Here is a 15,528-nt window from a genome sequence, read left to right as displayed (position 1 = left end):
GCCGAGGAGGCGGCGGCGGCCGCGGCGGGGCCGAGCGCCGGGTTCCGGCTGACGGCGGTGCGGCGGGAGCCGGCGGTGCGGCTGCAGCACGGCGCCAGCGGTCTGGAGCCGCTGGCCTGGTCGGAGGATCACCGGGTGTCGGTGAGCACCGCCCGCAGCATCGCCGTCCTGGAGCAGCTCAGCGACATCCACAGCGGCGGCCAGGAGATGGTCATCCACCGCACGGCCGTGCCCGCGCCCGCCGCCGCCTGCCTCCTCAAGGTGAGGCGGGGGCTCGGCGCGGGGCCGCAGCGGGCCGCGGGGCCGCTCGCCTTCGCCGCAGCGGCCGTGTCCGCGCCCTCCCCCCTCCCTGGGGCTGGTTACCCGGGTGGCGGCCGCGGCCGGGTCGGTAAGAGGCGGCCGGAGCCCGCTGAAGACTCCTGTAGCGGAGGCTCCTGTCACCCTCTGTCCTGTTAGCGTGACATCACCCGCGCRCAGAATTTCACAATAAATGAGTTTCTTTAATGTTTTGTGCACGGACATCCACGTAGCGACAGACGGTTCACGTCTCTCTCTGCCACTTTAGCGTGAGGTGGAGCGTAAGCTCAGTGTAACTTCATGGAAGTTTGGAGGGACCCTGCTTAAAACCCCTACATACTTAAAGGTGTAAGTGGTCCAATCAAGGGATACAAAACTTCACTGCCTGCATCCTGAGCAAAATTATTAAAAAAAAAAATAGCAGTAGAGTTAAGTTTTTACTGGTGAGTCTATATTATTCTTTTAAGACATGCCCCTGTGCACAAGAACCAAACGCAATTTCTTTTTTTCCTGTCTTAGCTCACGTGTAAAAAAAACTTAGCTCATTTGTAAAAAACATTAATATGTTAGGCATCACAAGATCTAATGTTGATGTTAAGGTATTCTGTAATGCAGCTGAGTGACAACAGTGCCTTTAACACTTTAGGCATTTTAAAAGCACAGAAAAAAAMCATGTATAGCCCAGTACTGTTACAGTAAAGTATGTTCATGGATCAAGTGAATTTTGGGAACAGTAAAGCTTTGCTGTTTTTCTAAGAATTGCTCATGCCCCAGTGCTTTGATGAAAGTTATTTCAATCAAATTTTAAGTAGAAATCTTTTCTTAGTTTTCAACCTTAACTAAAAGATGTTCATAGCTGGGACTGTCGTGGGGTTCTGGGAAAACATTATGCTTTTTCTAGAGCTTAGCACAGATGTGTATCAATCCTGACTGGATGTCATAGTAAATACTAATTCAGTTGTTGTGGATCTGAAGTTTCTTTCCAAAACCAACACTGAGAGTATGGAATAGCTTTAGCTGAGTTGAAATGTTGATGCTTAACAATTTCCTTTAAGTACACAGTTAAGATCAGAAGTACAAAATCAGGCTCTTCAGTCCAGTAGACAAAGATTTAATAGCTGAAAGTCAAAACTATACAATTTCAGGCCAACAGTGAAGCTTAAGTGTTTAACAATAAGGTTAATTTAACCATTGGGAAACCTCAGTGTAGGTTGTAGTGGAGGATGCTCTACTGCAAGTGAGAATTAACTCCAGGAAAGTCTTTCTAAGATAACATTCTACAACTTATTTAAGAGTTCATTTTTTTTTTCTTTTTTTTTTCCCTTTTTATTATTTTTCAGGTTGGTCCAAAAAAGGAGGTAGCAGAGTGTAAGGAAAAGTTTGCAAATTCTATGGATCCAACAGTTAGTCAAGCTTTTATGTTAGACAGAGTATTCAATCCTGAAGGAAARTCACTGCCACCTATGCGAGGATTCAAATATTCCAGCTGGTCACCACTGGGCTGTGATGCTAATGGAAGATGTCTGCTTGCAGCTTTAACCATGGACAATCGATTAACCATCCATGCAAACCTCAACAGACTGCAGTGGGTGCACTTGGTCGACCTGACAGATGTTTATGGGGAGCGTTTGTATGAAGCCAGTTACAAACTTTCTAAGGTTGAGACTACCAAGGGAGAACTAAGCAACTTTTCTGAATTTCAGCGACGGCACAGTATGCAGACACCGGTGCGCATGGAGTGGTCTGGTATCTGCACCACTCAGCAGGTTAAACACAACAATGAATGCCGGGATGTTGGCAGTGTGCTCTTAGCGGTACTCTTTGAAAAYGGTAACATTGCAGTTTGGCAGTTTCAGCTTCCGTTTCTGGGTAAGGAATCAATTACTTCTTGCAATACCATAGAGTCTGGAATAAATTCTCCAAGTGTCTTGTCTTGGTGGGAATATGAACATAACAACCGAAAAATGAGTGGACTCATTGTAGGGAGTGCTTTTGGACCAGTTAAAATCCTTCCTGTCAATCTGAAGGCAGTTAAAGGCTACTTTACACTGAGACAGCCGGTAGTCTTGTGGCAAGAAATGGACCAGTTGCCAGTGCAGAGTATCAAATGTATTCCTCTTTACCATCCTTACCAGAAATGTAGTTGTAGCTTAGTGGTGGCTGCAAGAGGACCTTACGTGTTTTGGTGTCTTCTGTTGATATCCAAAGCAGGTTTGAATGTCCATAATTCCCATGTTACAGGGCTTCATTCTTTGCCAATTGTATCTATGACTGCAGACAAACAGAATGGCACAGTGTATACATGCTCCAGTGATGGAAAGGTAAGGCAGCTGATTCCTATATTTACAGATGTTGCTTTAAAGTTTGAGCACCAGCTGATTAAGCTCTCAGAAGTGTTTGGCTCTGTGAGGACTCATGGAATAGCTGTTAGCCCATGTGGTGCCTACTTAGCAGTTATTACAACAGAGGGCATGACTAACGGTCTTCACCCTGTTAACAAAAACTACCAAGTCCAGTTTGTAACCCTTAAAACCTTTGAGGAGGCAGCTGCTCAGCTCTTGGAATCATCTGTTCAGAATCTTTTCCGGCAAGTGGACCTGACAGATCTTGTACGCTGGAAAATTTTGAAGGATAAGCACATTCCTCAATTCTTGCAGGAAGCACTGGATAAAAAGATTGAGAACTGTGGTTCTACTTACTTCTGGCGGTTTAAACTATTTCTCCTAAGAATTTTATACCAGTCAATGCAGAAAGCTCCTTCAGAGGTCATGTGGAGACCTTCACATGAGGATGCAAAAATCTTGATATCAGATTCCCCTGGGATGGGCAGCACTGAAGATGATCAAGAAGAAGGAACTTCTAAACAAGCCAGTAAGCAGAGTCTGTGTGACACAGGCAAAGGTATGGATGTAGATGACACTGCAGATGATTCTCTGCCTCAGTCAAGTGAAATAGGAGGCCGTGAACCAATGGAAGAAAAGCTTCTTGAAATACAAGCACAAATTGAGGCAGTAGAAATGCATTTGACACGAGAACACATGAAACGAGTGTTGGGAGAAGTTTATCTGCACACATGGATTACAGAAAACACCAGTATTCCCACTAGAGGAGTCTGTGACTTCTTAATGTCTGATGAAGGATATGATGACAGAACAGCACGAGTAAGTGCACCTCTGTGTTCTGGGGATTCAGTGTTACAAGCTACTACTTTATCCCTGCTCTGCATCCTTCAATGAAAATGTAACTTTGGGGGTGGTGGGAAAAAGAATGGTAACCAAGTAATCCCTTCTGGTCAGCTCTTGTAGAGCACCCAGCTTAAAGTTGTCCTTTTTTGCAATTATGGAGCAGGGGAGAGTGTAAATACAGCTGTTGAAATTTTGATCAGGTACAATAAAGAATAAACATGCCTAAGTTTTTTGCAGAGTGAGGGAGAGGACTGCAGTTTTTCCACTGCTGTTAATGAGATTAAAACGTACACTGATTGAAAAGAACATCAKTTTCCGTGGCTAAGTTTACTTAATATATCATTGTACAAAACTAAACTTGGGAGATACTCTCTCTAGTCAGTTACGTCTGCAGTTGCAGTTTTTCTGAGTTGCAATATCATTTTTTAAAGCTGTTTAATTGAAAATGCTGCAGCTGTTCTACTGGTACATCTGGTCTTGTCTGTGTTCCATTAAGCTCCAGTGAAAAGATGAGTTGTAGAAATTCAGAAAGTGATYGTGTTGTATGAGCTAAATCTAGTGACCCAGAACCTCACGCAGGACTGAAAGTAACCAGTTGACTCAGTGTCTTTGTGTTATGAAACACAGCTCTATGGCCTGAACCTTCAGGCACGCTTGCATTTACTGAACTACAAAAAATAAGCGTAACTGAATACTTGGCTGTGACGGGAACACTTCCCAAAGTCGCAATACCCTACCAAAATGAAAGCATAACTACAAGGACAGTACCTTAACTATTGCAATGCGTAGAGCAAATGTGTGGCAGAAAAAGAGTGATCAGTGAATCTTGCATGGGGCAATGAAGTTTTCTGAATATAGATGTCCCATAAAGGTACCTTCACTGAGTAATTTCTGCTACTTGCCTCCCAGGTCTTAAGATTCAAGCACAACAACATCTCAGATGTCTCTATTTGTACCTCTTCATATGACTAGAGAGCAGATCTTTTCAGTACCTGAATCCTTGAATCACTTGAACTCTAAAAATCAGTATCAACCTTTATATTGCATCTGGGAAGCCTGATTTCCATTACTGATGTAATGTGTTTGTGCTGAGCTTATAAACAAGCAGACCACAGCTGTGTGGCCTTCAGTAATTCACGAGGCAAGTATTCTGGCAGAACTACTGTGTTTTTTCTAGCATCTTCCAATTATTGTGAATTGAAGGCTTGAGAGGTTGCTTTTCTTACCTTGTAAACAAGATATTTCTCTGTATAGTGATTAAAAGGTGACTTCTAAATTATATTTTATCTGCTCAGCTTGCTGTTACATTTAAACATCCTTGGGATGTGGTTTGTATTTATTGAAATGTCAAAGACACTTCAGTAATAAATTTCATCACAAATGTTCTACTGGAGCGTATGCAGAATGAACTTTGTAAGATGACTACTGAAGACGTGTATCCAACTRTTTTCTGAACAGGATTTTTTTGGTACATCCACTGTAACAGGCAAGAGAATTTGAAAGCATTGCTTTAATGGTCACTGCTGTTCTCTAAGGTGGTATGATATTTGGTTCTCCCATGCTTTTTAAATTTGCCTTTAGCCTAACCTAATACCGTTGTTTGCTCTTAAGTTCTTTATCCCTTTAGTGTGGGAGAGACAAAKCTTCAGGAGTCATGAAAAGTAGTTAGAGACTAAATTAATCCAACTCTGACCACCCTGAACTTAGATTTCTGTATCTGAATTCAGTCAAGTGGATAGATCTTTGCATCCTGTATTATATTCTGAAATCACACTTTTCCGAGAGACTTCACCTTTCAGTAGGCAGCTGTCTTGCTATAAACAGTGCTGACTGCTGTGTATTCCTAGGTGCTGATTGGGCATATCTTAAAGAAAATGAACAAACAGACTTTTCCAGAGCACTGCAGCTTGTGTAAAGAGATCCTGCCATTCACTGATCGCAAACAGGCAGTTTGCTCCAATGGACATATCTGGCTCAGGTAATCTGTTCTTTAAGAGTTTTTGCTCTTCTCCCCCTTMCTGTGGATAGATTAGTTATATTTAAATAGGTAATCTAAAACATTTTCCTARTGTTGGAGTAAAAAGGCCCAAAGCATGTTATCCATGCTGCAGTTAATTGCACTTTTTTGCTGTCCAGATTTTCCTCTGAAGGAGGAGGCATCCTGGATTGAACTTGGTTATCTTATCAGTATGCTGTTTTAAAGATAAAATGCTTTTGATCGTCTAACTTCTGTCTTCAAGTGGGTGGGCAGGGCAGGAGAAAATAGGGAAAAAARTCATGTACAAGCGATCCTCTGGAACAGCAAATGGAGAGAGTGTATTTTAGCTACTTTAGCATTTGAAAACAAATCAGTTTTACAAAAAACGATTGGTAAGAACTAGGCTGAGAAGTCAGACAAGTTTTGGAACATCTGGAAAAGGAATTCTTCCAACACTGATGTATTGATGTTGGCAATTGTCCCCAAAGTCTAAGTCAGTAGTCCAACACTTAAAGCCTTTGCCATCTAAATTTTACCCAGCAGAGCTCATGTGCTATTTTGACTAAATAGTCGTGACCTTCAGTTAAAGATGCACTGTTTTTTTGTCCTGCGCAATGACCCTCAAACTTTTCACCTCTTTCACTGAATGCTGCCTAAAATTGTTTGGCCAATGAAGAAATCTGTCTTTTCCGTAGTATGTTGGTTTTTGGCCTTTTTCATTTATGTGATTCTGCATAATCGGGTATACTTGTGAGGTTCTTATACCTGTGTTAGTTATTTAAATTTCGGTATTCATATGGCTCCCTACTGCCCTCACTCTCAGGAAGTGAGGGTTCCTGGGGACAGAACCCAGCCTCAGTCTGAGCAAAAGAGCAGGAAACAAACAATAAAGAATAAAACTTGTCTTTCACAGGTGCTTTTTAACCTACCAATCCTGTCAGAATTTGGTATACAGAAGGTGTTTGCTTCATGACAGCATTGCACGGCATCCAACCCCAGAAGGTAAACTGTTCCTTGTGCCCTAAAAGGGCCAGGATTGCGTATTCTAAGTGTTATCTGCGTAATGACTTGAATGAGTTCCATTGACTTGCATCTGTTAGGCAACTACCGTGCAAAGTATTGGTATTCTCCATTTCACGGTGTTCTGTTCTTCATGCCTTAGTGGCCTATGTTAGTTAGAATATGATAACTGTGGAAATTAATTTGTAAATATTACATTTTAACAGGAGCCAGGTGAATGTGTAACCCGTGCTGGAGTGCTACAACTATGTTCAAGTTAAGGAAATCAATTAGCATCCAGTTCTGCAGATGCTGAATGTCTGACATTGAATTTCAATGCAGGTTGAATTGATCCAGCACAAGTTGTGAAGAATTTGGCACCGTGCTGGCTAAGATTACAAAATAATGGCAGGTTGTGGGGGCAAGTTAGCCTTTTGGCTTTACATTTGCATAGTTCTTGTGAAGGACAGGTTCTGCAAGAACATGGCTTTATTCCCTGCAGGTACTTTTGAAAAGTCATGGAATACTGTGATAGTATTTGCCATCACTTACAGTACACTTGAAGACAAAAAGCCATAAGGAACTGAGCATTTAACAGCACTTGTCTCAGAAGACATGCTCTTCTCTGATGTGACCAGTATAATTTTCGGGGGGGGGAAGTGGTGTATACATACAAACTATTTTGAGATTACTACCTAGTTTGTCTGTCTCAATGTCATTCCTTTGTTTAGCTTGATGTCCAGCTTTAAACAGTTTCCTTTTTTTTCCAGATCCYGAATGGATCAAGAGGTTATTGCAAGGACCATGTACATTCTGTGATTCTCCTGTGTTCTAGAGAAGAGCTATGTAAAGACTGGAAGTATTCTCTCTACTGCATAGGCTCCCTTCAGTCTAGACAGATACAGAATGGGAGTACATGCTTTACTGAAGGGAGAAGACACTGTCTGCAACAGTAAATAGAACATTGAAGGGTCTAGAAAATCCTTAGTCCAGAGCCTGATCCATGCTCCAGAAACAAGTACCTCCAGAGGAGCAAGTTCATAAAGCAGTTTGGAAATGCACCCCATTGAAGCATCAGCGGTTGATTGGACACACTTCCTTTTACTGAAAAGGAGCAGAAGTCTTAAGCATGCAGTCTGAACTGTCCTTTCTACCTGGCAATTGCATGATTTCCTTAAGGCTAGGATGAGAACAGTGGAGCTGCCTCTCAAATACTTTTGGTGGGTAGAGAAGGCTTCAACTTGTAGAGCTGTTTGGTTGCTTGTTAACAAGCTGCAGAATATTAAACTCGAAGTAATTTATGGTTCTAATGTTTTTTAGAGAGTAAAGCATATGCCAGTTATAGCCATATGAAAGAAATTGGCCATTTATATTAATTTCATTTAAAGTCTAAAAGAATAACTGTACTATCTCGTAACAGTTATAACGGTATCTCAGCGAAAAGGCTAACATTAGTTGCCTGGGTCAAATATGGATGAGTAAGAAGGATTTTTAAATGTAATAATTAATAAACTATTAGCAATTAGAGTGAACACTAATATATATATATATATATGTATGTATATTTTCCACTTCTCTTAAGTCTCTTGCCATGCTTTCCTTTTCTGTACTAAGTTCTAATTATTTCCTAGCTTTTGCCAACATACGTACTTTTTGTTTCACTTAAGCCTCTGCTAACAGGAATCGTCTCTTCCAGTGTAACTCAGTTACCAAAATATTACCAATTTACCTTATTTTCAATTGAATTGAGAGTCTCCCTAATGTTTTACAGAAATTTTGACACCCAAGTAACCTCTTCCAGCTGCCAGTTTCTCTTTTAATAATAACAGCAGTAAAAATAATAATAATTTGAATAAAAGATGTCTTATCTAAAGTTTCCACAGTTGAGTACAGAGCCTGGTAAAGCTGTTATTACATAAACCTGACTTTATCATCAAGGGATTCATAAGTATGCCAGTAATATAGCATGGCTGAGTCCAGAAATCTGCTCTACTTTCTAAGAGAAAGTCTTTTTGTCTTTGGCACCCAGTCGATACAGGGAGCGGGAGAATCAACTTGCTGTGCAGTGTTAGAGGAATAATGCCTTCCAAGTGCATATGGTTGTTTGGTACAGTTTGTCGTGTTAACTTAAAACCATGTCTTCAAATAATCCAAAGTTTATGTATTTACATTCTTGGCAGTACTAATCTGGACACTCAATTGTGTTGCCCTATTTGTGATTCATGTCACTTCTAATTGTGTGTGAAGTCCTTTATAGGTATTTGAGAAAAATCAGGGAATTGTCCTGACAGTATCAGTCTCCAACAATGCATGTATGGATTGGTGCTTAAGTTTCCTTGATTTAATGACTATGCATATTTTCCTAATGTTTCTTCACCTTTACTAGGAGCAGATTTCTTCAGCTAASATTAAAACAAGTCACATGTCCTTACTGTTCAGTGTTTCATGCATTAAGCATGATAGTGCTTTGACTGAGAATAATATTAGTGTAGTAGACTAGAACAGCATAAGCACATTCATCTGTAAAATAATTARTCTTATTTGTAAATATCCCTGGAAGTGATACCATAACTGTATTAAAGAAATGTTTAGTTTTCTATGGCTGTGCATTGAAAATTGAAATGACTTTGGTGTGTCTGCAGAGAGAGAATCACGATAGCATCTAGTAAGACAAAGTCAGAATAGCCTCGTGGGTGCTCAGTTTGAGGCAGGTRCTGTACCCGGGGCAGCATTTATGTTCTCCTCACTTCCTGGTGTTGACTGGAGGGTGGGGGAGAAGGATATTTATATCAATATGAGCTGAACAGGCTGAATAGAAGATTTGTTCATGGCAATAGTGATACCATTTTCAGTAGAAACTGCAAGTCCTTGCCCAAGCAGTCCTGACCAATTGGTCAATAAGTGTTGTGGTTCAGAAATCTATCTGATTATGGAAGAGGTGGAAGAGCTTTCCAGAACTGTGTGTAGATGCTTTCAAAAAAAAGAAAAATCCAAAGATCACTTCTTTGATCTTGGTTTAAAGATCATAATAAGAGTCTGCTGAAATGTTTTAAGTCTAGCTAACCAGAACGTTTAATACAATATAATTTCGATTAAGGCCTCATGATTACTTCTAGCAGTTCTCTAACTCCCCTGGATTGAGTTGAATGCTTTAGACATTTGGAAGCTAGAACATCTGCTTTCAGCATTAATGTTTATTTTCCTGTCTTTCAAGGTAGTAGATACTCAGTATACCATTGCCARTTTATTTAACCTGATTTATGACTGCTGGGAGAATGGAATTTTAAAGCCAACGATGTCGGCTTTGTCTGCATGCCAGTGGAGATCCTTTAGCACAAAGCTTTCACTTCTCACCCTGACCCATTCACAACGGGTAAAGAGGTATTGTGTGTTTTATTTTGTTTTGTTTTTTAAACCATCACTGGTCTCCAGTTGTATTTTTAACTAGTCTGGACTTGAATAGCATAGCACACCTCAGACCAATAAAATTTAACCTGTGATGTTGATCATACTGGATCTTTCTGCCCCCTTAGCAGCTGAGACTTCCTTCTCAAGAAACTTTATCTATTTTGGACTCACTGCTTGCAGTTCTAGAAACGTGGGGTTTAGTCCCATTCCTGTTAGAGCATTGTAATAATCTGCAGAGCTGCAGGAGCACCCTGAGGAATTCTCTCACATTATCCCTCATGTTTTCCTAACAAAAATTCTGTTTTCATCTGCGTAGAGTGAGTGGATGAGGAAGATAAGAGCATCAGCAGCCAGATTCTTGCTCTGTTTTGCTGTTAAGGAAGTTGCCTCCCAAACACACACACAGTAGAACTATCCAATATCAAGGCCCAGTTTGTTTTGAGACACAAAGTTAAGTATGCAAAGAAAAAAGATCCCCTTAAGTCAGAGAGTTTATCCCACTAAGTTTTTGCTCTGTAAATACTGAGGCCACATATCTCAAACAAGTGAATATTTTAAGGCTTTCCTCAACCGTTTCACCATTTGGTTGTAAACACTGTGACCATTTGTGATGTCTTATCTCTGGAGGAAGAATATTACTCCAGAGAGACTAAGCTGTTGTTGATGCACTGCTTATAATTTTTTTAAATGATTATAGTATTTGCTGTTGCATCTGAGGATTAATAGCCACAGACATTACATGTTCTGTGTCTAAAGCCATTCTGTCATCATCATAAGTAGCTTCCACTAGCTTTAAGATTTGCTACTTATACCAGTGAGTATCCATCATGCCAACTTCAAGCAGCTACCATTGGCTGCTGTGTATATCAAAATATCAAGAGTATTTTTACCAGGAATGGTTGAAAATAATAGTTTTCATTCTTAACTCACCCTGTTGACCTCCCTGTAATTTGAGACTATTCTTAATGCAGGTTAATAGACCATAGAAAGTACAGTAATTTGGAATAAGATACCATAAAAGTCCAATTAAATACTGAATAACCTTACTGAATGCAATCATTTATAGTCCTATTTAAAGGGTAACAAATCACACTTGAGTAGTTATGCCATAATACTTTCAGGAGACTTGTTCATTACTGATCCAGTCTGTGAAACAGTGGACAGCCTTGTAGGCGCAATGCAAGAGTCTCGGTTGCCATCTCTGGGTATAGCCTCGGAGAGAACCAGCAGAACCACTAATTCCCACTCCTCAGAGACCTCACAAGTGAGCAGGGTGGGGGCTAATCATTCAAGTCGTGCCTTTGACAACATCTAAGCTTTGTGTGTGTGTGACAGACATGCAAGGACAGTTAGATGCACCTGCCAACAGATTATCTTCAAAGGGCATGTTGAAGGTCAGTACTGTAATAAGAGGAAAATACCTGTTACTTTCTTGGTCTGCCATTTTGCATGAATGGGGCTGGGTATTTCAGGGACCACCACATGCCTATTCTTCCTACGATGAATCACAATAAAGCGCTTGCTTGCATTTTGCTTGCCAGCTTATCCTTGTCATTGAGTTTCAGTTGTCTGTTCTTTCTGGCACTTACCTTGTCTGCACTAGTATTAGTCCAGTACTTATCAGAATATAGTAAACTTCAAAATTTGTTACTGCAGAGCTCTAACCTGGTTTATTATTTTTGCAGCTGGAAATAAGAGCAGTAAACAATGTCAGGCTCAAAAATATTGTTAGTCATGACAGAAGTCACATTTAGAACCAAAATTTAATTATCCAACTGAACCAGAAGAAAATGTCTATAGAATCTCAGCAGATAAAGGTGAAATGCTCAAAGTAGTTACTAAGTCTATTCCTCTATCCCAATTCACCTCTTGTATTCCCTTTTGAAGCATATTTGGAAGCTTTTTACATCAGGCCTGTAAATACACAAATTACCCTGAATTAACTCAAGACTCTTCCCCCTCCTCCCTCCCCAGTTCCCTCTTTTAACCAGACCTGGTACAAACCTCTGTGGGGAGACGCCTGCTAGTTTACAGCTTCACTGTTAAATACTAGGTTGGCATAGCTGCTTTCCCCCCCCCTCTAAGCAAGTAAACAAGAACCACTTCAGGTTGGCTTTGTAAATCTAGACTCCTGCCCTACCTATTTGAAGATACTGAAGTCTTAACTGAACAAGGTGGACAATAGCTTTATCTGGATGTCACAATCCAGGATAGTTTCTCCATAATTTATAGAAATTAGCATTTATGTATAGCAATGTCCATAGAGCAGCTGTTTTCATATCTAATGGAGGAGGGCCTTAGGCATATTTTCACTTGAATTTCTATCTATGCTACATAATCCTTAGCTGTACTCAACTTTAAGTCATGCAACATCCATACTAGTATCTTACACTGGAGATGTTCTCAGATGCTTGGTGTCACCTGGAATATTTTTAGTCCATTACCATTTTTATTAGTGCTAACCCAGTTTTTAGCAGTCTTCATTCAAAAGACCTGAAGCTCGTGTTTCACCATCCATAAGCATTAGCTGCAGAGTGACCTTAGGAGTGTCACAGCTGGATGCGCATGCCTGGAGAAGACTGTTTTCACCATTGCAGTGCAGCCACAGCAGTGGTACCCRGGGTACTTGCTAGCATTAACTACACTACAATTCAGGACAAAGTGGAGTGATTCCCTGTGCTATCCTAGGCTTCAGCTGACTCAACCAGAATATGACTATTGGAGTAGGAGTGTCTTGATCCCAGGAAGACTTACGCACTGTTGAAAGCCTACAGCAGAAGTTACAGGGCTATGCCAGCCYTGCAGCTTTCTTACCTAACACTAAGCTAGAAAGCCAGCCCTGAAGAGGGGAAACTTGAGAGTCAACCAAAYGGAACTGCTCAGAGAAGAGTTTAATTTAATTGCTGTGCTAATCTAACTGATCTCTTCATGCTGTTTTTATTCCATTCCGGGGTGCAAGTGCTGTAGCCGGCAGGTCACATGGTCACCAGGCCGAACGGAACGCAAATTTAGGTTTTAGTCTTCAGTTTCTGGACTTTTCCTTTGAGACTGAGTTSGTGGGAGGGTCTGACAAAGTTGCTGTGAATATTGATACTGTGTATATGGCACATTTTGTAAACATGAAGCAAATCTGGATGAATGTTTTRTATTCTGCGACAGTAGCATTGTAATCCTGCTCCTTTTTTATTCTAAATAAATAAATAAAGTGCTTGTTTGTAATGTCTGTATTTCAAGGGGTTGACTTTTTGGGAGCAACATGGGGTGCCAGCGTCCAAGAGTGGCGGCTCAGTCCTCAGCATAAAGCTTTGCTCTTTAGAACCAACCCACGCTCACCGGAGTACGCACACGGATCTAACAAGGATTAYGCAGGGCCACAAATGTGGCGATATACCTTGTAAAAAGTCAAGATTTTTCAGTTGTGACATTTGAAAGACACCACTTACGGGGCTACGGTAAAGGTGAACATAGGTCCAGAGATACAGCTAGACAGTGCTTATTTCAAAGGAGTTTTATTGTGCAGAGCGATTGCATATAGGCAGCTGTTTGTTCCACTTACTGGATCTCTTTCTTACTGTGGTAACCTTGTAGTTCATCTGTAGAATAAAAGGATAAATAACTTCTAGCCTAGGCTGGCCAAATCAAGTAAGGATAAAAATTTAGCACTTCCTTTTAATCTTTCAAGATTTTATATATAAAGAGAGAAAAAGAAAGTTTTAGTCATTCCACAGATTAAAGGAAGTGCCTTTTTGAGAGATGTAACAAATGTGCGTCATTTGGATAACTCTGAGGTGTCAGATGCAATGGATAACTTGCAAACCAGGAATTCATGCTTGCAAGTATTCAAATACCTGCAGGTGAAAATGAGCATTAGCTACTTGTATCAGTATACRTAGAGGAAGGGAGATGCAGGAAATCAGAAAGTACTTTAAAAGCAGATTCTGTGGATCCGGACAATAATTTCCCAGTTGTAGCACTGACAGTTTTGGATTCCTAGGTAGTAAACGGCTTAGTTTGCCCCTGCTGGGCGAGCAGCATGCTGAGTGGCAGCTGAAGCTGCAGAGACCCTTTCAGCAGGGACACAGGTCCAGCTCTCCCCGGAGCCAGGTGACACCTAACAGAGCAGAAGTCAGACCTTGCTCACAGCGATCACATCCTGCCTGCCTGGCCGTTTTGATTCGGTGCTTCTAGCAAGGGAAGCAACGCTCAGGTCACGTTCCGTCGCTTGTACGAGATCTTTCTGCCTCTAAGATGTTTGCTGTCACCTTGAGTGGATACATACACACCTTGATTATTTACTTATAAATAAGTGTTATCTTTCTCAAGGTAGCACAATAAAAKCAGGAGGCAGAAGAATGTTACTTACAGGAGAGTTTTGTAGTACAGTAATTTGTTTTTAAACGCCTTTTTTCCTGAAAAGTGACAGCAGATGAATGAACAATGTCACTAATAAAACAACAAAGAATCACAATTYATCCGACCACTCTTATGTTTGGGCCTCTTTCCTACTCCAGCCTCACTAAATATCTGTTTAAGGCTAACAGGTCTTCTGTAAAATTAGATGGCATTTGTGTGGAAAGGATGTTTGCTTGTTCTGATTTGTACTCACTTTTTCCTGTTTGTGAAGACTTTTGCTAATTATATAATATCTGTAGTTAATTCCACATTGAGTACAAAGTAAGCAACCACATCCTAAATCAGTAGGAGACTAACAACTCCAGATAGAGTAAATATGCTACATCTGTTTTGACACAGAGACCGGATGGTTATACTGGCCTTGCTACCACTGTATTTTTCAAGATTGGATTGCRATGCCATAGAGCCAGAATTTAGTTTTTGTTACTTTCTGTGAGGAGAACTGAAACTTGTAATCTTACTTTTCTCATTCATTACCACTAGTACTTAATTGAAGTATCTGATCTCATAACTGTATCTGTCAGCAAAATGCCCTATATTGGTAAGAGTAAAGAAGAAGGTCAGTAGATTCCTTTATACCACGATCTCAGAGTGTTTGTAGTTACTTGGCCACTGTCACACAATGCTGGTGTTGAAGTCCGTGAGAGGACCTGGGCTCTCATACAACCTCTCTGCCATGCAATCACTCCCCTCTCCTCACCAATATAGCTTCAACCCTTCCTCAACCAGCACTCCAGCTCCCAAAAAATTGTATTAACCAACTTTCTTTGATAAAAGGGGCCTGACATCACCTTTTCTTTTCTTCCATAGAATCAAACTGTTCTTGTTGCAGAAAGAAGAGAATAGCAAGGAGAGCCTGCTTGTAGAGGGGAAAAAAATTTCTGTATCCAATAAGAACATACAAACAGGGCAAAAATTACCTTTCAGATTCTGTTTTCATGACTGCTCCACACAGAGGGCAATTATAGGACGATGACCCCACTTTGTTCCTACTTAAGATCAACCAGCTCCAGCTGCACATACGGGACGTGGACCTGAGGCACAGGAGCCTGCCAAGCACGTCTTTGCCCTGAAACGTCCCCTTCATCCACCGCAGTCCCACAGTTTCTGCAGCATTTCATGAACGGACAGTTGTGGAACCAGCTATGCTTAAGGTTTTTGTGCTGACATCATCACCCAAGAAGCACCCGGGCTCTACCAGGAGATGCAAGAAACCAGAAAGGAAGGAAGAGGCTTCCAGAACCAGAG

The 15,528-nt window shown here is 40.9% G+C and overlaps 1 protein-coding gene across 1 annotated transcript; it reads left to right on the top strand.

Annotated features, from left to right (window-relative positions):
* Nucleotides 1–13,086, top strand: GTF3C4 (general transcription factor IIIC subunit 4; the record flags this gene model as incomplete). Its single annotated transcript, XM_085325235.1, has 5 exons — nucleotides 1–261; nucleotides 1,638–3,458; nucleotides 5,330–5,460; nucleotides 6,374–6,462; nucleotides 7,230–13,086. Coding segments are annotated over 5 exons (2,367 nt in total), but the record flags the coding sequence as incomplete, so codon positions are not given.
* Nucleotides 13,087–15,528: the final 2,442 nt, after the last annotated feature.

This window comes from Rhea americana, unplaced genomic scaffold, assembly GCF_003343005.1.
Source record: "Rhea americana isolate MKP2758 unplaced genomic scaffold, rheAme1 scaffold_97, whole genome shotgun sequence".
NCBI lineage: Eukaryota > Metazoa > Chordata > Aves > Rheiformes > Rheidae > Rhea > Rhea americana.
Note: the sequence above shows the minus strand (reverse complement) of the source record. Positions and strands in the feature narration are given on the sequence as shown.